This window comes from Hylobates moloch, unplaced genomic scaffold (assembly GCF_009828535.3).
Source record: "Hylobates moloch isolate HMO894 unplaced genomic scaffold, HMol_V3 SCAFFOLD_11, whole genome shotgun sequence".
Lineage (NCBI taxonomy): Eukaryota > Metazoa > Chordata > Mammalia > Primates > Hylobatidae > Hylobates > Hylobates moloch.
The window spans coordinates 627,173-650,272 of record NW_026652286.1 but is presented as its reverse complement, the minus strand read 5'-3'; the positions used below and the strand labels follow the sequence as shown (position 1 = coordinate 650,272).

At 44.1% G+C, this 23,100-nt stretch overlaps 1 protein-coding gene across 4 annotated transcripts in view; it reads right to left on the bottom strand.

The window, feature by feature from the left end:
• MTCH2 (mitochondrial carrier 2) overlaps positions 1 to 23,100 on the bottom strand; it is a 49,817-nt gene that overhangs the window by 6,703 nt on the left and 20,014 nt on the right. For 2 of the 4 annotated variants that reach the window (XM_032165939.2, XM_032165938.2), the window contains 8 exons: positions 21,237 to 21,294; positions 20,619 to 20,670; positions 20,138 to 20,197; positions 18,530 to 18,623; positions 16,703 to 16,750; positions 15,296 to 15,363; positions 12,040 to 12,115; positions 8,064 to 8,273 (listed from right to left, as the gene is read on the bottom strand). In XM_032165939.2, the coding sequence (XP_032021830.1) occupies positions 8,187 to 8,273; positions 12,040 to 12,115; positions 15,296 to 15,363; positions 16,703 to 16,750; positions 18,530 to 18,623; positions 20,138 to 20,197; positions 20,619 to 20,670; positions 21,237 to 21,294 (543 nt within the window). In that variant the 3' untranslated portion in view covers positions 8,064 to 8,186. Of the gene's footprint in view, positions 1 to 8,063; positions 8,274 to 12,039; positions 12,116 to 15,295; positions 15,364 to 16,702; positions 16,751 to 18,529; positions 18,624 to 20,137; positions 20,198 to 20,618; positions 20,671 to 21,236; positions 21,295 to 23,100 lie in introns of those variants that run through there. The other 2 variants (XM_058447058.1, XM_058447057.1) reach the window with 1 other exon arrangement.

Here is a 23,100-nt window from a genome sequence, read left to right as displayed (position 1 = left end):
TGCTGCCCCTTGCACAGAACTCTGCCCAAGCTACTCACTTAATGACTGACAGTTGCATTTATAAACTCTACGTGTGAGCCCCTCAGGGGGAGGAAAGGCATGAGATTCCAGCAAGAGGTGAGCAGTCTGAGGTGAGGCATGTTTCTGTTGTTTCCATCTTCACCCTCTATCTTGTTTCCAGCCAAAGGACACTCTCACTAGTCTGATGCCAGGAGGGCAGGGCCCTGGCTAGACGGCCAGCCAGAGTAGGTGCAATGCTGGCTTGTCCTTATCCAACCTCTGGCTCTTCATGCTACTCTGTGTGGAAATAAAAGCAATACCTAATAGATTTTCCATGGAAATGTGGCACTGCCAGGGAATAGTCCATTCTCTTGGCTGCCTTAGCGAGGCAGAGGCTGGTGTTACAAAATTTTCTTTCACCCACGTGTCATCTTGGAGACTTGGAGAGAGGGCAAGATTTGTTTCCTTATTTGCTGCCTCTCAGGAAGCTGCTGAGTCCTGAATAACATCTGCAGGTCACACTGGTTTCTCTTCCTCTTCTTCCACTCTCTCAAGTACCAACCTCTAACTGTATTGTGGTACTGATCGGAATCTGCTTAAAAACATTCTTTCTCAGAGTTGCAATAAGATGGTTCCAGAGTAATTACAGTTTTCATGCAAAATCTGCTTAGTCCCAGACAAGAGATTTGGTGCCCAGAGTACAGAGGACTCTACTTAGACCAAGGAAAGACGGCTCTTTGCAATTCCATCTTCTGATCACGGGACACTGGCCACCAGAACACTTAACTCATGCACTGGAAGGGGCCTCCCTAGGACCTGTCTCTAGACAGCAAATGTATGAGGAAGCTGTCATATGGGGAAGGTTGGATAGAAGGAAAACTTTCACTCACTTTAGAAAATTAATCCTCATTCTTAGCCAAGGTAGTCTCCTGAAAAGAAGCTATTTTTTGGCCAGGCATCGTGGCTTACACCAGTAATCCCAGCACGCTGGGAGGCCTAGGCAGGCAGATGGCTTGAGTCCAGGAATTCGAGACCAGTCTGGGCAACAATATAGCAAACGCTGTCTCTACTAAAAATACAAAAAAAATTAGCCAGGCGTGGTGGCGGGCGCCTGTAGTCCCAGCTACTTGGGAGGCTGAGGTGGGAGAATCATCTGACCTTGGGAAGTGGAGGCTGCAGTGAGCTGAGATTGTACCATTACACTTCAGTCCAGCCTGGGCAACCAGAGTGAGACCCCATCTCAAAAAAACAAAACAAAACAAAACAAAAACGCTAATTTTTGGTTGGTGGTAAAAGAATCGCTCACTGGCAACTTCCCCTCTGGGGCAAAAATCAGAGTGCAAGATTCTGACTCCTTTCAAGTTTAAAGAGAAAAATGAGAGATGAATAGAAGGGGGAAAAATATAAAATGAGATGTCACATGTGACTTTCTTTTTCCCTTAAGGCAAGATCTTGCTCTGTCACCCAGGCTGGAGTGCAGTGGCACAATGATAGCTCACCACAGCCTCAAACTCCTGGGCTCAGGTGATTCTCTGGCCCCAGCCTCCCAAGTAGCTGGGACTACAGATGTATTCCACCATGCCTGGCTAATTTTTTATTTTTATTTTTAGTAGAGACAGGATCTCACTATGTTGTCTAGGCTGGTCTTGAACTCCAGAACTCAAGTGATCCTCCCACCTTAGCCTCCCATAGTGCTGGGATTGGCTGGGCACAGTGTTTTTGAGACTGTCTCAAAAACAAACAAAACAAAACAAAACAAAACAAACACAAAATGCTGAGATTACAGGCATAAGCTACTGCACCCAGCACTTGTGACTTCTTTAGGAAAGCCTAAACAGAGCTCTGAAAAGGAGGTAAGACAAATATCTTTGTCTGTATTTAAAAAAACAAAAACAAAAATGCCAAAATAGAAACTACCATGCCACCTTGGGAGGCAGCCTGAATGAACCCATCCATTCCGCAGGATGTTTTAGAAGCACCCAGTAGAGATGCCGACACATAGATCAGTTTCAAGAAATGTTACCAGCCAAATGTACTAGGAGTTCTACTACACTGAACTAATGGTACCTCTAGGAAGATTTCTTCTCTAGGAAGAAATCCTTGCCATACAGTAACTTAGCTTTTCATCTACATAAACCATCATCATAGTCTAGAAAAGTAATGGTGATCATTTCTATTTTCAGTTGTTTCAGCTATTTATAATTCTGCAGAGGCAAGATCTGTCTTTCCTTATTTAAGACCATTCTACTCCGTTGGGAGGCTTGTTCACTGCTTTGACTACAAATGCAGGCCCACTTTCCTCAGATGGATGGCTTACATAACATTTGGTTTGGCTGGACACAGTGGCTCACGCCTGTAATCACAGCACTTTGGGAGGCCCAGGCAGATCATTTGAGGTCAGGAGTTCAAGATCAGCCTAGCCAACATGGTGAAAGCCCATCTCTACTAAAAATACAAAAAAATGAGCTGTGGGTGGTGGCACCCACCTGTAATCCCAGCTACTCGGGAGACTGAGGCACGAGAATTGCTTGAACTCAGAAGGTGGAGGTTGCAGTGAGCCGAGATCGGCCACTGAACTCCAGCCCGGGTGACAGAGAGAGACCTTGTCTCAAAAACAAACAAACAGGCTGGGCGTGGTGGCTCACGCCTGTAATCCCAGCATTTTGGGAGGCCGAGGCGGGCAGATCACGAGGTCAGGAGATCAAGACCATCCTGGCTAACACGGTGAAACCCCGTCTCTACTAAAAATACAAAAAATTAGCCGGGCGCGGTGGCCCAAGTAGTCCCAGCTACTTGGGAGGCTGAGGCAGAAGAATGGCGTTAACCCGGGAGGTGGAACTTGCAGTGAGCCGAGATTGTGCCACTGCACTCCAGCCTGGGCGACAGAGCCAGACTCCGTCTCAAAAACGAACAAACAAACAAAAAAACACAATGTGGTTTACTGGCTACAATTTTAGCATTTTATAGCCTCCACAAAAGAATAAAAATGCCTCGGCTGGCTTCATGTCCTGGAAGAATTATTAAGGAAAAAAAAAAACACCTTGGAATTTGATAGACCCTGGTTTGAATTCAGCCCTGCAAATTCCTGGCTATGATTTTGAGTGAGTTGCTTAATTAGAGGAGTCTCACTTAAAACGAGGATGCCTATCCCACCAAAAAATCATGAAAATTAGAACTTCTACCACAGGGTTGGCAGTCACTACTAACCAGTCTGTTCTCCTGTCTTGCTCCCATACCTGCCACAGTACCTTAAAATGACCACCTACAATTACTACTACTTGACCAGCTAGTTTTTCTTTTTTCTTTTTTTGAGACGGAGTTTTGCTTGTTGACCAGGCTGGAGTGCAATGGCACCATTTCTACCCACTGCAACCTCCGCCTCCCGAGTTCAGGCAATTCTCCTGCCTCAGCCTCTTTTTTTTCTTTGAGGCAGTCTTGCTCTGTTGCCCAGGCCGGAGTGCACTGGCGCAATCTCGACTCACTGCAACCTCCACCTCCTGGGTTTCAGCGATTCTCCTGCTTCAGTCTCCTAAGTAGCTGGAATTACAGGCGTGCGCCTCCATATCTAGCTAATTTTTGTAATTTTAGTAGAGATGGGGTTTCACCATGTTAGCCAGGCTGGTCTCGAACTCCTGGCCTCACGTGATCTGTCCACCTCAGCCTCCCAAAGTGCTGGAATTACAGGCGGGAGCCACCGCATCCAGTCTTTTATTTTAATACACATTTTAAAGGCTAAGTGGAGCAGTGGAAGGGGAGAAGGAAAACAAAATCTGTTAACTGGTTGTGATCAACTAGTTGCAATACTGCTGCACTTAGACCAGCCACGACCCCACTAGTTTTTCTATAAAGCCCAGTGAGGCTTTTTTTTTTGGCTCTCAGTTGACACCTAGGCTGGAGTGCAGCAGTGCGACCATAGGTCACTACAGCCTCAACCTCCCAGGACTCAACCAGTCGTCCCACTTCAGCCTCCTGTGTAGCTGGCACTACAGGTGCACACCACCAAGCCTGGCTAATTTTTAAATTTTTGTGTAGAGAAAAGGTCTCACTATATTATCCAGGGAGGCTGATGTTTTAGTTGGCCTGTTTTAAAGGACTAAATATATATTTTTCCCCCACGGGTTTTCAAATCAGAGAGAAGTAATGCTCCTGCTGTATAAAACATGAACTTGGTGTTGGATGTAGTTTTTGTCAGTTAGTCTGTACTATCATTACATGCTCTGAAGGAGGGAGAGTTTGAAGGCACAGCCCTCTCATCCAGTTGGGAGGTCTCAGTGACTTCACAAAGAGATGGCACTAGAACTGAATCTGACATAGAAACATGTCACTGGCAAGAGGGGAAGGAGGACATTTCTAGAATAGGAAATTACAGTTAAGTCAAGGTATGCTGAGGTAACAGAGATGATGGAATATAGGGCTTATGTTCAATGTTTCTTTCATCCTAAGGTTGCTTTTTTTTTTTTTTTTTTGAGACAGAGTTTCACTCTTGTTGACCAGCCGGGAGTGCAGTGGGGCAATCTCGGCTCACTGCAACCTCCACCTTCCGATTTCAAGCGATTCTCCTGCCTCAGCCTCCTGAGTAGCTGGGATTACAGGCGCCCATCACCACGCCCGGCTAATTTTTGTATTAGTAGAGACAGGGTTTCACCATGTTTGTCAGGCTGGTCTCAAACTCCTGATCTCCTGATCCACCCGCCTCGGCCTCCCAAAGTGCTGGGATTACTAAGGTTGCTTTTTTACCCTAGTATTTTTATAATGATCCCCCAAAGTTCCAGGAAACCCACACTTTTTTAAGATGGAGTTTCACTCTCGTTGCCTAGGCTGGAGTGCAATGGCATGATCTCAGCTCACCGCAACCTCCGCCTCCTGGGTTCAAGCTATTCTCCTGCCTTAGCCTCCTGAGTAGCTGGGATTACAGGCATGTGCCACCACGCCCAGCTAATTTTCCTCCTTTTTTCTTTAAAAAATAGAGGGCCGGGCGCAGTGGCTCACGCTTGTAATCCCAGCACTTTGGGAGGCCGAGGTGGGCAGATCACGAGGTCAGGAGATCGAGACCACGGTGAAACCCCGTCTCTACTAAAAAATACAAAAAAATTAGCCGGGCGTGGTGGCGGGCGCCTGTAGTCCCAGCTACTCGGAGAGGCTGAGGCAGAAGAATGGCGTGAACCCGGGAGGCAGAGCTTGCAGTGAGCCGAGATTGCGCCACTGCACTCCAGCCTGGGCGACAGAGCGAGACTCCGTCTCAAAAAAAAAAATAGAGACAGGGTTTTGCCGTGTTGCACAGGCTGGTCTTGAGCTCCCGGACTCAAGTGATCCACTGCCCCCAGCCCACCCCACACTCTTCTTAAGTCAAGGTTTCAGTGGTCACCACATACTCTAGAGGAAGTTTGTGGCAACTTAGCTTGGTACCACAAAGGAAAACCAGTTTCACAAGTGGCTTACTAGAGAACCCCTACTTTTTTTTTTTTTTTTAAGAGACAGAGTCTCACTCTGTAACCCAGTGGCACAATCTCGGCTCACTGCAACCTCCAGCTCCCAGGTTCAAGCGATTCTCCTGCCTCAGCCTCCTGAACTACAGGTGCGTGCCACCATGCCCGACTAATTTTTTTGTATTTTTAGTAGATATATTGGCCAGGCTGGTCTCGAACTCTTGGCCTCAAGTGATCTGCCTGCTTCAGCCTCCCAAAGTGTTAGGATTACAGGTATGGGCCACCACACCCAGCCTAAGTTCATATTACTTACTGAGTTCATTATTTCTTTTTTTTTTTTTTTTTTTTTAATTTTTTGAGACGGAGTCTCGCTCTGTCGCCCAGGTTGGAGTGCAGTGGCGCAATCTCGGCTCACTGCAAGCTCCGCCTCCCGGGTTCACGCCATTCTCCTGCCTCAGCCTCTCCGAGTAGCTGGGACTACAGGCGCCCGCCACCACGCCCGGCTTTTTGTATTCTTAATAGAGACGGGGTTTCACCGTGGTCTCGATCTCCTGACCTCGTGATCCGCCCGCCTCAGCCTCCCAAAGTGCTGGGATTACAAGCGTGAGCCACCGCGCCCGGCCTCTGAGTTCATTATTTCTTGCATGTGTTTTTTTTAAGAGATGGAGTTTTGCTCTTGTTGCCCAGGCTGGAGTGCAATGGCGTGATCTCAGTTCACTGCAACCTCTGTCTCCTGGGTTTCAAGAGAGTCTCCTGCCTCAGCCTCCCGCGTAGCTGGGATTACAGGCAAGTGCCACCATGCCTGGCTAATTTTGTTATTTTTAGTAGAGACAGGGTTTCTCCATGTTGGTCAGGCTGGTCTTGAACTCTCGACCTCAGGTGAACCGCCTGCCTCAGCCTCCCAAAGTGCTGTGATTGCAGGCATGAGCCATTGCGCCCGGCCGCATGTGTTTCTTAATGGCACCTACCTGCATTTCCTAGCCCCTGAATATCTTTAGACTTTTATGTTAGTAGCTTACAGTAAGATCTTATGGAGGATCATAGGTATAGGACTCTGACTAGACCTCTAGCTTGGATGCAGCAAGACTGAAACAGCTGGACTAGTATCTTGAGCAATCCTAGGCCTTGGAGAAATTTCTCAGCCACCCAACTTGCACAGGCAAAACTGAAGCCTTGGCGCCCTCTGGTGGTAGACTGGTTATCAGAGTCAGACATGCTTCTCAACTAGGAATAGGCAAGCATGAAAGTTCACAGAAGCCACAGGATAAACATGGCACATTTTCCCAGATCATCTTTACTTAAAGATTTTTTGGGAGAAAAAGGTAGGCAGCAAACATTTTTATATTAAAACAAATGCAGATAGTAATATTGAAATAGTATATAAAATTGACATGACTTTTTGAGACAAAGGAAGAGACATCAAAGACATTTTAAGCCAAGCTCCTCATGAGCTTCCTAAACCCCAGGGGAGGGAAGAGACCCCTGCATTCTCGTTCTGTCTGATATTATCAGTGGGGCCATTTTGACAGAGAAGTCTCAGAAGCGGCGAATTAAGTGCTTACTCATTTGTCCCAGTGAGTTAGATAAATAAGTGAAACCACAGGCTTTCTCATTTTAGAGCATTTTCACCTGCTTTTTAAAAGGCCTGAGTAAACAGAAGCTTTATGCTTGAGTTGAATTTTATTTTCTCCTAACATGCTTAACTGAGGGTATGGCATGTGAGGTGGTCAGTGTCCTAAGACCCATATGGACTTGGGTTGGCATTACCAGACGTGGAGTTACAAATATACCTTCCAAGGCTGTCATCAGAAATGCAAAACTACTCACCTTCAGCAACAATAACAAAACGGAAACAAAACAAAAAACTGAAGAACAAAAGATTGTATGTAATTAGAACTGTAGGGTGTAATTTAAGCACTGGCGAATACTTGGCTCTTAAAGAAGGGGGTTACTCCTGCAGGATCTGCTTTTCATATTTTATGTGAAAACAAGAAACTTCCTTTGAGGAAAAAAGTGCCATTATACTTCCTTTCCAAATCTTGCTTATTTTCTGTAATTGTCCTTTTTCTTTGTTGTTGCTGACCCTTTATCTTATTTATTTTTTTTCAGGCAGCCTCTTGAACTACAGTAGGCTCAGAGGCTCCCTGTCGGTGACATTTTATTACTTTGCAATAACAGACTGAAGGGGCAGATCCTCACACAGACGTTCTAGGGTAATGTAGCAACGTACTGTCCTTTTCTTGAAGTATGAGAGACAAGGTCAATGAAATGTGCTTACCAGCATAATGGGAGTCAGATTCTGGTGCATGCTACTGACTTTTTAGGGTCTACCTAAGAAAAAGTAACTCATAACCTCCCATATAGTTTAATTTAGTGATTTTGTTAAGTTTTACAAAATTATTTCTCATTCTTCTTGGAATTCTACTCTTCATTTTACAAAGCCTTAAATTGAGACTCAAAAATCACATGACAAAGTGCCTGTAGCTTCAGGAAAATACAACTTTTTTTTCCCTTCTGGTTAAATAAAATAAGAATTTGGAGAAAAAATATCCTAATTCAGAATAACTAAAGGGGGAGTATCAGTGGTAAGTTATGTTGTGCTGGAAAAAAGAACAAAAAAGGCAGACACCAAACACCTCAATTTTCCCAAGATTAAATGATTATTAAAAAAGCGCGCCACACGGTATAGAAATCAACATTCTCTCCCATAATTTTGTGCATCTGGGACTACAGAAATGTCACTGTCCCTGCCCCACATCTTCAAATTAACATTTTCAGGTCATAACAGTAAGTCTTCCCAAAGGGGACCTTCCGGAAAAATAAGCTATTTCCTCGGCTCATATTCCCCTGGAAAACAAAACAAAACAAAACACGAATAATATCTAGCGAGATGGGATCAGCCAATCCAAATCAGCAGCGAGGTCCAACTGGGAGATGTGACTAAATCTACGACAAAACTGGGACTATCACTACAGAACAAGGATTTGTATTCTCTGAAAGGCTGAGCTACTATGAACTAACTACAATTTCTCCTTGATACGTTCTTACTCTAGGCAGACAGAATGCCCAGGTTGGATTCTGGCTTTGCCACTTTCCAGCTGGCTTAGCAAATGAGTCATGTAGAATAGTGCCTAACATTCAGTAAGTGCTAGCTTTCATTTATTTCTTTGTTTTTCTTTTTTGAGATGGAGTCTCGCTGTGTTGCCCAGGCTGTAGTGCAGTGGTGCAATCTCGGCTCACTGCAACCTCTGCCTCCCAGGTTCAAGCGATTCTCCTGCCTCAGCCTCCTAAGTAGCTGGGACAGGAACACACCACCGTGCCTGGCTAATTTTTGTACTTTTAGTGGAGGTAGGGTTTCACCATATTGGCCAGGCTGGTCTCGAACTCCTGACCTCAAGTGATCCATCCAACTTGGCCTCCCAAAAGTGCTGAGATTACAGGTGTGATCCACTGTACCCGGCCTATGTATTTCTTAATGAAATGAAATCATGTTTCTAAGGACTACTTATAAAATCTTATAATCAAAGTAATAACAACCTGGACAACATGGCAAGACCCCCATCTCTACAAGAAATTAAAAAATTAAAGGCCGGGTGCGATGGCTCACACCAGTAATCCTAGCACTTTAAGAGACCAAGGCAGGAGGATCACTTGAGCTCAGGAATTTGAGACCAACCTGCACAGCATGGCAAAACCCCGTTGCTACAAAAAAATACAAAAAATTGTCCAGGCATGGTGGCTCACGCCTATAATCTGAGCACTTTGGGAGGCTGAGGCAGGCAGATCACCTGAGGTCAGGAGTTCGAGACCAGCCTAACATGGTAAAACCCCGTCTCTACTAAAAATACAAAAATTTTGCCGGGCGTAGTGGCGGGCACCTGTAATCCCAGCTACTCAGGAGGCTGAGGCAGGGGAATTGCTTGAACCTGGGAGGTGAAGGTTGCAGTGAGCCAAGATCGTGCCATTGCACTCCAGCCTGGATGACAGAGCAAGCCTCTGTCTCAAAAAAAAAACAAAAAAACAAAACAAAACAAAAAAACAAAACAACAACAACCAAAAAAACAAACAAAAAACAAAAAACGGGGGAGGGGGGAGGGATAGCATTAGGAGATATACCTAATGCTAAATGATGAGTTAATGGGTGCAGCACACCAACATGGCACATGTATACATATGTAACAAACCTGCACGTTGTGCACATGTACCCTAAAACTTAAAGTATAATAATAATAAATTAAAAAAAAAAAATGAGCTGGGCTTAGCAGTATGTGCCTGTAGTCCAAGCTACTTGGGATGCTGAGGTGGGAAGATCACTTGAGTCAGAGACTTCAGCCGGGAGGCAGAGGGTGCAGTGAGCCAATACCATGCCACTGCACTCTAGCCTGGGTGACAGAGTGAGACCCTGTCTCAAAAACAAAACAAAACAAAAAAATTAACAGGACATGGTGGCAGCATGCCTGTAGTCCTAGCTACTTGGGAGGCTGAGGTAGGAGGATTGCTTTACCCCAGGAGTTTGAGGCTACAGTGAGTCATGATACCACCACTGCACACCAGCCTGGGCGACAGAGCTTGTCTCTAAAAAATAAAAAACCAAATAAGTAAATAAAAATAAAGTAATAATGTTCTGAGTGCAACTGAGTACACTCTGGAGTATAAATCTGAGCCTTCCCAAATATAGGCCATGTGACCTTGCGTTACGTAATTGGCACTAAACTGCTCTAAGCCCCAGTTTCTTCATATGTGAAATGGGTGATTAAGAATGACACCTATTCTCACACAGCTGTTTTGAGGGTTACATGAGCTGATGCAAGAAAAGCTCTCAGCATGCTATCTGGTATACAGTAAATGCCCAATCAAGATTTGCTGTTGTCGTAAGCACCTACGGGAACAACTGTTCCTACTTTAAGTGTGTTTGACGCCGTAATCCATTCTGTCTGCTTTCTTCCTATAACAGAGCGTTAGTCAGAAAAGGAAGGAAGGAAAGGCCATGTTTTCCATTTAAACAGGGACCACACTGTACAATAGAGAGTAAAACTCAGAATGAAACGCACAATGTTCACGGTAGGTCTGTACTGAAATCATTCAAGTATTCCAGCTTGGACGCACAGAGGGGCTTTGTGGGCTCACTAAGCAAGAGCCACTACAAACGACACTCAGGCCTTTTCACTCAGACTTCAAAGGCCTTTCTCTTATATATCACTAGTGCTATAAAATCATGCAACAAAGGGCTTCTTTATACACTTTCTTCTGCAGCCCTTTAAGAAGTGGACCCCCTTCAAAAACAGCTTTAAACTGATCATCATTTTAAGTGATCCTAAATTTAGCCCACGGCCAATCCATTTGTTGTTGTTATTGTCTTTTTTTTTTTTTTTGAGATGGAGTCTCGCTCTGTCACCCAGGCTAGAGTGCAGTGGCACAATCTCGGCTTACTGCAACCTCCACCTCCTGGGTTAAAGCAATTCTCTTGCCTCAGCCTCCCCAGTAGCTGGGACTACAGGCACACGCTGCCACACCTGGCTAATTTCTTTTGTATTTTAGTAGAGATGGGGTTTCACTGTGTTGCCCAGGCTGGTCTCAAACTCCTGACCTCAAGTGATCTGCCCGCCTTGGCCTCCCAAAGTGCTGGGATTACAGCTGTGAGCCACTGCACCTGGCCTGTAGTTTTTTGTTAAGAGACGCGTCTGGCTGTGTTGTTCAGGCTGGCCTCAAACTCCTGGACTCGTGATCCTCCTGGCTCAGCCTCCTGAGTAACTGGAACTATGGGCGTGAGCCAACATACCTAGCCGTTATTTTATTTTCCTTTTTTGGATACAGGGTCTCACTCTGTCACCCAGGCTGAAGTGCAGTGGTGCAATCTTGGCTTATTGCAGCCTTGACCTCCTGGGCTCAGGTGATCCTCCCACCTTAGCCTCCTGGGTAGCTGGGACTACAGGTGCTATGCCTGGCTAAGTTTTTGTATTTTCTGTAGCGATGAGGTCTCATCATGTTGCCTCAACTGGTCTCAAACTCCTAGGCTCAAGCAATTTGCCCACCTAGGCCTCTTGAAGTGCTAGAATTATAAGTGTGAGCCACTGCACCCAGCCCATTATTTTATTTTCCAGTAAAGCTTTGCCTAGATAATAAATAATTTGTTGTTGCAGATTATACACCTCATAGTAATAACAAACCTTAAATTGGTATCTAGGCAAAATCATCCACTAACAAGACTCTAGAAGTATGAGACCAGCTCTGTCAATACCATTGTGACAAATAAGTGGTTTTGAAAGGTGAGTTTGGGGAAAAAAGAGTCTAAAATCAAGGCCATCATTTTACCAGGATAATAATCTACCTGGATTGCATTTGTAAGTTGAATGTGGGCACTCAAATGGCTTCTGGGTCTCATCTAGGGATTCTTTCTTCTTCATTACTCCTGCTCATGATTTCTAAACATCACATTTTACTATTATGCCAAAGTGAAAACACAGAACATTGTAAAGTGTACATTAACTGGCAGACTAACTCTAGCTAAAGTGAGCTACAAGAGTTAACTTGGGATTCCAGAGACAATATTTAAGAAAACAAACAAATAAAAATAAAACAAAATAAAATGAAAGAGACAGAGAAAAAGAAATACCTCTTTTTGTAGCATGCACCAACAATCTATCCAAGACGTATATATTGGGGAGAAAGGAGGGCATCCACCAGCAAGACTAAAATAGAAAAAAACATGGAGCTATTCATGTTAAGATTAACCAAACATTCTCCTGAGACGTTGATAAACCTTGTCAAAATATTCTGCTGCAGAGAAGATTCCCTGAGAGATCATTTTAGTTCAATGAAACAAATCATATTGGAGCAGGGGAAAGATCAAGCTTCCAAAAGAGAATTCCTCCTCTATATTTAGGTTTCAAATAAATAAATAAACTTCAACCTTAATTTCTAAAACATTTACACTTTTCATGTGTGGACAAATGAAACTCTAGAACACAGCATTTACATGATTAAAGAGCGGGGAAAGGTGGCCGGGCACGGTGGCTCACACCTGTAATTCCGGCACTTTGGGAGGCCGAGGCAGGTGGATCATTTGAGGTCAGGAGTTCAAGACTAGCCTGGCCAACATGGTGAAACCCTGTGTCTAATGAAAATACAAAAACATGAGCTGGCATGGTGGCGCATGCCTGTAATCCCGGCTACTCGGGAGGCTAAGGCATGTGAATTGCTTCAACCCAGGAGGCAGAAGTTGCAGTAAGCCAAGATCGCACGACTGCACTCCAGCCTGGGTGACAGAGTAAGAACCAGTTTCAAAAAAAAAAAAAAGAGCAGGGTAAGGGGATCTAAAAACGAACTGGTGTTCACAAAGAAACTAAACATGAAACAGATATAAACAGTAGATATATATGTTCCTACTCAGGTATAATCACTTCATCTTGAAAAAACTGTAAATAATAACAATACATTTAATTCATCCTTCAAGTTTACGCTGTGCTAAAAAATGGCAGTTGCTCTACATATCAGAAAACATCACAGCTTGCCAGGAGTCACATGAAACAAACAAAACCAGAAAACAAACAATGTAAAATGTTCACAACTCCACATAGCTATCTGATCTTATTTGAAAACAATAACATGTTTAATGATATGTCAGGTACCATATGGGAAAATAATTTTGAATTAAATAAAAAAGGCAAGGCCGGGTGCAGTGGCTCACGCCTGTAATCTCAGAACTTTAGGAGGTAGAGGAGGGCGGACCACCTGAGGTCAGGAGTTCGAGACCAGCCTGGCCAACATGGAGAAACCCCGTCTTTACTAGAAATACAGAAATTAGCTGGGCGCGGTGGCTCACGCTTGTAATCCCAGCACTTTGGGAGGCCGAGGCGGGCGGATCACGAGGTCAGGAGATCGAGACCACAGTGAAACCCCATCTCTACTAAAAATACAAAAAATTAGCCGGGCGTAGTGGCGGGCGCCTCTAGTCCCAGCTACTCGGAGAGGCTGAGGCAGGAGAATGGCGTGAACCTGGGAGGCGGAGCTTGCAGTGAGCCGAGCCTGCGCCACTGCACTCCAGCCTGGGCGACAGAGCAAGACTCCGTCTCAAAAAAAATAAAAAAAAAGAAATACAGAAATTAGCCGGGGGTAGTGGCAAGTGCCTATAATCCCAGCTACTCTGGAGGCTGAGGCAGAAGTGCTTGAACCCGGGAGGTGGAGGATGCAGTGAGCCAAGATAGCGCTACCACACTCCAGCCTGAGCAACAGAGCAAGACTCTGTCTCAACAATAACAACAACAACAAAATACAAAAAATTAGCCAGGCATGCTGGTGGGCGCCTGTAATCCCAGCTACTCAGGAGGCTGAGGCAGGAGAATCGCTTGAACCTGGGAGGTGGAGGTTGCAGTGAGTCGAGATTGCACCACTGCACTACAGCCTGGGCAAGAGAGTGAGACTCCATCTCAAAAAAAAAAAAAAAAAAAAGGCAAAATTTTGCCCAACTCAGTAGAGTCACTTGGCATCTAGAATTTGGAAATCAATGGAGTCTACCACTATACCAACACCTGCCCTTCTAACCAATACAGAGAAGAGGTCATCAAACTTTCCATAGACTAAATATCCTAATTCTGGTTCTTTAAAACTCACTTTCTCCATAAAGCCCCTAGGAAAAACAGGTATGGGTTGTCATTTAATCCCTGATACACCTTTTGTCACTTTCATAGAAAAGATAAAGATTTAAAATAACAATATGTTGGCTGGGCATGGTGGCTCACCCCTGTAATCCCAGCACTTTAAGAGGCTGAGGAAGGAGAATCACTTGAGCCTAGAAATTTAAGAACAGCCTGGGCAACAAAGTGAGACCCTGTGTCTTCACAAAAAATAATTAGCCAGGCATGGTGGCATGCACATGTACTCCCAACTACTTGGGAAGCTGAGATGGGAGGATCACTTGAACTCAGGAGTTTGAGGCTGCAGTGAGCTAGGACTTCACCATCACATTGCAGCCCTATCTCTAAAAAAATTAAAAATAAATAAAAACAGGCCAGGTGCAGTGGCTCACGCCTGTAATTCCAGCACTTTGGAGGTCCGAGGTAGGCAGATGACCTGAGGTCAGGAGTTCGGGACCAGTCTGGCCAACATAGCGAGACCCCATCTCTACTAAAAATGCAAAAATTAGCCCAGCATGGTGGCACATGCCTGTAATCACAACTTCTTGGGAAGCTGAGGCATGAGAACTGCTTGAATCCAGGAGGTGTTATGTTGCAATGGAGCGAGACTGCACCACTGCACTCCAGGCTGGGTGACAGAGTGAGATTCTGTCAAAAAAAAAAAAAAAAACTAAAAATAATAATAGTAATTGGCCTGGCATGGTGGCTCATGCCTGTAATCCCAGCACTTTGGGAGGCTGAGGCGGGTGGATCACTTGAGGTCAGGAGTTCGAGACCAGCCTGGCCAACATGGTGAAACCCTGTCTCTACCAAATATACAAAAATAGTAGCCGGGCATGGTGGCGCATGCCTGTAATCCCAGCTACTCGGGAGGCTGAGGCAGGACAATCACTTGAACCCAGGAGGTGGAGGTCACAGTGAGCTGAGATCGTGCTACTGCACTCCAGCCTGGGCAACACAGCAAGACTCTGTCTCAAAAAAAAAAAAAAAAAAAAAAACCAAAAATAATAATAATTAATAAATACAAATTGAGGCTGCTGCTGCATAGGGCATACAGAGGAAAAATTTAGGAATCTTCTAATGGTATCAATTATACTTTTCTTCCCCCCCCTTTTTTTAAAAATACCAATCAGAGATTGACACTGATCATTCATCTTTCCTAAATTTCTACAAGGCTGCTCCGCCTGTCAGCATACAGTCAACCACCTACTAGAATAAGAAATACAAAGTGCTTACCCACAGTTGTTGACAGCCATAAGATTGGAGACAAGCACAAAGGGGTAGGTCAACATACTCGCAAAAAACTGTAAAATGGAAACAAGGCAGCTGTTATTAGATCATTCCTAGTCTTTATTCTCCTTTCCTTTACCTTAAAGGCCTAGTGCCACTGCGGTGAGACACTCTAACACTTGTCTCGCTTTCTCGGTACCCTGGAAAGACAACAGTTACAGTTTTGAGCTTGGAGATGCTTCTTCCTCTTAACACACCACTGCATCCAACATTTTAACAAAAGGCCAGAAGAATTTGCTGATCCTGAGTAGCTGGGACTATAGGCGCACACCACCATGCCCAGCTACTTTTTTTTTTTTTTGAGACGGAGTTTCACTCTTGTTGCCCACGCTGGAGTGCAATGGTGTGATATTGGCTCACTGCAACCTCCGCCTCCTGGGTTCAAGTGATTCTCCTGCAACCTCCGCCTCCTGGGGTTCAAGCGATTCTCCTGCCTCAGCCTCCCAAGTAGCTGGGATTACAGGCATGCACCACCATGCCCAGCTAATTTTGTAGTTTTAGTAGAGACGAGATTTCTCCAAGTTGGCCAGGCTGATGTCGAACTCCCAACCTCAGCCTCCCAAAGTGCTGGGATTACAGGAGTGAGCCACTGCGTCCACCCCGGCTTTTTTTTTTTTTTTTTTTTCACTTTTGTAGAAATGGGGTCTTGCTCAGTTGCCCAGGCTGGTCTCAAACTCTTGGCCTCAAGTGATCCTCCTTCCTTGGCCTCCCGAAGTGCTGGGTTTACAGGTGTGAGCCACCATGTATGGCCTGAACAATATTATTTAGGAGGAAAGGCACACCCTCTATGAAAGCTGAGCAGTACCAAACCATGCAGGATGTGAGGCAGCGGCTCTCCCTTACTCTCTTAATTTTCACATGTGAGTCTGTGGTTCCACTGAAAACTGAGTTATTCTTTTTTTTTGAGATGGAGTCTTGCTCTGTCACCCAGGCTGAAGTGCAGTGGCTTGATCTCAGCTCACTGCAGCCTCCGTCTCCCAGGTTCCAGTGATTCTCCTGCCTCAGCCTCCCGAGTAGCTGGGATTATAGGCATGCACCACCACACTCGGCTAATTTTAGTATTTTTAGTAGAGACGGGGATTCATCACGTTGGCCAGGCTGGTCTCAAACTCCTGACCTCAGGTGATCCGCCCACCTCACCCTCCCAAAGTGCTAGGATTACAGGCGTGAGCCACGGCGCCTGGCCGAAAACTGAGTTATTCTTACCTTTGACAAATATAACAAATTTGAGGGAGATGTCCCAGTGAGACATCTGGTTATCTTAAAGCAGTGATGACACAAGCCAGATTTAAAAGGAAAACAAAACAAAACACAACTATTCCTAGAAGGTTAAAAGGATTTAAAAAAACTCACTCCTGTGACAGCTTGAGAATAACTCTTCATTTCATTCATGGTAGAAACCTAAAACAGGAAAAGAGCTTTAAATTAATTACCTACAACACTACAACACATCAATATATTCTTTTTTCCTTTTCTTTTTTTCTTTCAGACAGTGTCTCACTCTGTCACCCAGGCTGAAGTGCAGTGACCTCCTGAAGCACACATCACCACGCCCAGCTAATTTCAAAATATCTTTTAAGAAATGGTGTCTTTTTTTTGAGATGGGGTCTCCCTGTGTTTGCCCAGGCTGGTCTCAAACTCCTGGGCTCAAGAGATCCTCCCACCTTGACCTCTCAAAGTGCTGAGATTATAGGCGTAAGCCACTATGCCCAGCTAAGAGACGGTGTCTTGCTGTGTTGCCTAGGCTGGTTTCAAACTCCTGGCTTCAGGCACACCTCTCACCTAAGCCTCCTGAGTCACTGGAATCATAGGCTGGAGCTACTGTGCCTTGTTCTCCCTGTCAATATAGTCTACCTATAAATTATCAGTTTGACAGCTTGAAAATTAATTTGTTTTTTTTGAGACAGGATTTGATCTCTGTCGTTGCCCAGGCTGGAGGTGCAGTAAGCTGTGATCTCACAACCTTGACCTCCGGGGCTCAAGTGACCCCCACACCTCAGCCTCCCAGAGTGTTGGGATTACAGCATGAGCCACCACACCTGTCTAAAACTAATTTTGAGGACAAAACCATAAAACACTGATTATTAGAATAATAAGGCAGTGGTCAAAATGATCAACCTGATTCAATATTAACAGACAAATTCATATTATACTAAAATGCTTTAGGAACAAATGTAAAAGGATTTCAAATACAAAAGAAAATGAGATTGATAACCTTTTCACACGTCCTAGAAATAGAGTCCCTGGAAAACCACATTTATAGTATATCTAAGGCACAATTCACTACCTTTGTTGTACACAGCTAGCTTTCTACCAGATGAGTGGAAGAAAATCCCTCTCTATACTCAAGAGGTTTACAACATGGACTTAGTCATATACCCTGTGATGTGTTCCATTTATCATCATGCTATGGAGCGGCCGATATACAAGAGGCCCCACAACTGCTGAGAGAGGAAAGACAACTTCTAGATAAGACTGATTCTCAAAAGGCTGAGGTTTCTAGAAAGCCCAATACAGGCACCCCCTTAAGTCCAGATTAGATGAAAAGCCCCCGATATACCATAAAGATGTCCTGCTTTCCCAGGTTCTCTCAAGTTAAGTATCAATAAAGAAGTGATCTCTTTAAAGCCCTGAACTAACACAGGGCTAAGTCTCTTAGATATACTCTGTCACATCTTAGGGACTTTTAACGTGTATCATTCTACAGTAAACAGTATGGGTAATTTCATTAGCATTTGAAAATTTGATAATTTTTAGCTATATAATTGTTCAGTCTGGCATGTAGCAAACTGTCATCTTGTTTATTTATTTATTTATTTTTTGAAATGGAGTCTCCCTCTGTCACCAGGCTGGAATGCAGTGGCACGATCTTGGCTCACTGCAACCTCTGCCTCCTGGGTTCAAGCGATTCTCCTGCCTCAGCCTCCCAAGTAGCTGGACTACAGGCACACACCACCACGCCCAGCTAATTTTTTCTATATTTTTAGTAGAGATGAGGTTTCACCATGTTGGCCAGGCTGGTCTCGAACTCTTGACCTCAGGTGATCCGCCCGCATCGGCCTCCCAAAGTGCTGGGATTACAGGCGTGAGCCACCACGCCCGGCCCATCTTACTTTAAAAGCTAATCTAGCTGCCAGATTAAAGCCAAGGTGAGCACATCTCAGGAAGGTCACAACCTACCCCACTGTCCAGTGCATAGGTATTGACGAGGTAGGCCAGTGAGTTACACAGCCACAAAGAAAGGATGTCACCTAGAAGGCGAGGAACAAGACCCCTATATGAAGAAACAATAAAAATAAGAACCAAAAAATGTGATCAGTAAAACGACAGGCTCTTCAGTACAAATGCTTCTTAAATAATTAGAGGTCACAAAACGTTCTAGGGCAGTGAAAAAGACATCAAACACCAGAATCCAGCCTGCATACCTAGTTCATTCTTGTTAACACAGCTGTACTTGGAGCTGATCTCCAGTGACTTTTGTTCCTATATTTAAAACGCAGGTCGGCTATACCCTCAGTGGCTCACCTTACTATTTATAACTGTAAGCAGGGAGGCCAAAGAGTTGCGAGGTGCTTTGCAGAAGAGACTTAAATATTGTTTTGCTTTGACTAGCTTAAAAAAATGATTTTGCTAAGCTATCTGATATTCATATTTGGCAGAGCAAAAGACGAGAAAAATTACAAAGCAAGAATGGTCCCAAGTACAGATACAGATGAGAGGCATCAAAAACCACATTTCTAGGGTCTGGGTGACCTAGGTGAGGCAGCATGGAATAGCAGGAAGAGCATTTCCTCACAGATTGAAGACCAGCTTCAAATGCCAGCTCCAGCACTCAGCAGCGATGTGACAGGCAGCAGATGAAACTCTCAGAGCATCAATGTTTTTAAATCTCTAAAGTGATACTAATTACAGCTGTCCTGCCTATCTCACAGGGTATTTATGATATTCAAAATCCATATGGGGAGATACTCTGAAAATTAAAAAAAAAAAAAAAAACATTTAGGTAATGATGCAAAATTTTTCTTCACAGACAAATGAGGGTAGTAGTCTAAGTTCTTCCAAAGTAAATTCAAGCCTTGCAAAAACTTACTCTTTTAGGGTAAGGAAAATACAAGTTAAGATGATTTCCCCATTTTTCAACATTTAATTTTTCTCATTTTATTATCTATATAGAATTGAGAATTTACTATAAGGGTAGAAACTTGGAATTAAGTCCTTTGTTAAAAAAAGAAATTCCTTATTTATTTATTTATTTATTTATTTATTTATTTATTTATTTTTTTGAGACAGAGTCTCACTCTGTCACCCGGGCTGGAGTACAGTGGCGCAATCTCAGCTCACCGCAACTTCCACCTCCCGGGTTCAAGCAATTCTCCTGCCTCAGCCTCCCGAGTAGCTGGGATTACAGGCTCCCACCACACCTAGAGATGGGGTTTTACCACGTTAGCCAGGCTGGTCTTGAACTCCTGACCTCAGGTGATCCAACCGCCTTGGCCTCTCAAAGTGCTGGGATTACAGGCGTGAGCCACCACGCCCTGCCTCAAATGTTTTAAGTATCTAGAAGTAAAGGTTTGGGATCTTTACAAGATAATTCTAGTCATATGGGGCCTAAATATGCCTTTCTGCAGAGAAAAAAGAAAAAAAAATAAGGGGCCTAAATAGAATGTAACGTGAGGTAAGCCCAGGGAGTACGTTTTCCCCAAGGATCAAACAAAGATTCACTGTCCTTATTTTCAGAAAACGTTTCCCACTCATGCAAAAATTACACACTAATCAACATTTACTCACGCGAAAAATCCTAGAATGCCCTCTTCCCGATAGATGGTTATTATGGAATCACAAAGTCCACTACGTACACAAGAAGAAAAGGTAAAATACATTAAGATTCTTTTGGAGCTATAAACAAAATAATTTAAATTATCACATTGGACAAGGTCAAATCTACGACCTCCTTCCCTCACACATTTCTAGCACTCTCTCACTCTGCAAAGATAGCTAAATTTGGAGAGAGAAGTGAAGATATTAACTACCTAGGGGTATAGTCATATGGAGTCAGGGGCTCTGCAACTTATTCGGAAATCCTAGGTAAGCTACTAATCCTGCCTGGGTATATTTTCTCCTATTTTATTGTTTTTTTGTGCAGATCAAATGACATCAGATACGAATTTGTTCTACAAACTGTAAGGTATCATAAAAATACAAAGTAGTATTATTCTAGTACTTTGGCTTCAAAAGATCTCCTTGAGTATGTGAAAACAAAAACACTTACCAGTACTTGGATTCTCTGCCAATGAACTGTACCATAGATCTCAGAGTGATCACTGTGGAATACAGAGAAAAGATGTTTACAGCTGTGTTAAGGCCAGGTGCAGTGGCTCATGCCTGTAATCCCAGCACTTTGGGAGGCCAAGGTGGGCGGATCACCTGAGGTCAAGAGTTCAAGACTAGCCTGACCAATATGATGAAATCCCATCTCTACTAAAAATACAAAAATTATCCAGGCGTGGTGGCATGCACCTGTAATCCCAGCTCCTTAGGAGGTTGAGACAGGAGTACTGCTTGAACCCAGAAGGCTGAGGTTGCAGTGAGCTGAGATTGCGCCATTGCGCTCCAGCCTGGGCAACAAGAGCGAAACTCCGTCTCAAAAAACAAAAAAACAAAACAAAAAACAAAAAAAATTATGTTTAGATTGTGATAGCCCTGGAAAAAAAAAGATTTTCCACCTAAAGACATTTTGCTATCTGGATAAATTGGATAAAAGCCAAAACAAGCAAGCAAACAAAAACATGCAGGCAAGGCATTTTAGTCAATTCCCACGTCAACCTATCTAAGTGGTCAGGAGAGATCAGGTTATAAAAGAAAAGTCAGTTGTCAACTGCAAACATACCATGGAAGGGATGTGTGATGAGGGTAGCAGCAGAACGAGCGATCATCTCTCGAGTTGTCTAGAAACAATCAACACACACTTCTGAAATCTAAATAAATGACACTCAAATGCCTGTGAGAAGGAATGTGGGTGGATATCGTGGTATAGGGTAAGACAGTGAATGGCACAGCCCTCCTGCCCTGGATGGAGTCCAGAAGAGTTTGAATGGGATGTGAAAGATCTCATTCATTGTCATTTTATTATACTTCTCACTCATGGGTTTCAATGTTCTATTATAGTTACTTCCCAAAATTTCTCTGCAAAGCAGGCTTCTGTTGTTTTCTCAATTTTACAGGTAAGAGAAAAAAATAAAGAAGCAGGAAAGGTCACCAACGAACAGTCATTAAGCTGAAATAAAAAATAGGAGGCCTTTATTGAGATTATTAAGTTGCTGTCTTATTGGTAAGTGATTTTGGAGAGTCTGATATCATTCTAGATAAATGACAGGCTCCATTTAGTCTCTACTCACATTTTTGGGAGAAGAGAACAATTTTGTTTTGTGACTACACCCAGTAACTGTGCAGTAACTTAGAGCTGCTGTGTTTTTCCTAGTTTATCTTTGTACTCTAGGACTCTGTAAGGAAGTAATAAAGAAAATTAAAAATTTTGCATTTAGGTTCTGGTATTGTAAATGTAGGCAGGTCTACCATTGGCTTTTGCATTTTTTTTTTTTTTTTTTTTTTTGAGACAGCCTCGCTCTGTCACCTAGGCTGGAGTGCAGTGGCGCAAACTCGGTTCACTGTAAGCTCCGCCTCCCGGGTTCACGCCATTCTCCTGCCTCAGCCTCCTAAGTAGCTGGGACTACAGGCACCCGCCATCACGCCCGGTTAATTTTTGTTGTTGTTGTTGTATTTTTTAGTAGAGATGGGGTTTCACCGTGTTAGCCAGGATGGTCTCGATCTCCTGACCTCATGATCCGCCCGCCTCGGCCTCTGAAAGTGCTGGGATTACAGGCATGAGCCACCGTGCCTGGCCGGCTTTTGCATTTAAACAGTATCTTTATGGTCACTGAGTTTTCTTTTTTCTTTTCTTTTTTTTTTTTGAGATGGACTCTTGCTCTGTCGCCCAGGTTGGAGTGCGGTGGCGCGATCTCAGCTTGCTGCAACCTCCACCTCCCAGGTTCAAGTGATTTTCCCACCTCAGCCTCCTGAGTAGCTGGGATTACAGGCACCCACAACCATGCCCAGTTAATTTTTTTTGTATTTTTAGTAGAGATGGGGTTTCGCCCATGTTAGCCAGGCTGGTTTTGAACGCCTGACCTCGTGATCTGCCTGCCTCGGCCTCCCAAAGTGCTGGGATTATAGGTGTGAACCACCACACCTGGCCTAGTCACTGAGTTTTCAGACAGCCCTCACCCCTTCTCCAAGGGCATAAGATCCTATGGGACGGGATGGGCAAACTAAGGAAAATACTAATTGCACAGTAATACATGTATCCATAGTAATACATGTATCCCTGCTTTTTTTTTTTTTGCAATCTCAGCTCACTGCAAGCTCCGCCTCCCGGGTTCATGCCATGCTCCTGCCTCAGCCTCCCGAGTAGCTGGGACTACAGGTGCCCGCCACCATGCCCAGCTAATTTTTTTGTATTTTTTGTAGAGACAGCGTTTCACCGTGTTAGCCAGGATGGTCTCGATCTCCTGACCTCGTGATCCCCACCTGCCTCGGCCTCCCAAAGTGCTGGGATTATAGGCGTGAGCCACCACGCCCGGCTGTATCCCTGCTTTTAAGCAAACTAATTTCATGAAAATTTATAGAAAATAGAGCTAATTTATCTGGTTTCCAGACCTTTAGTAATGTTTGTTTTGGAATATATATATATATAT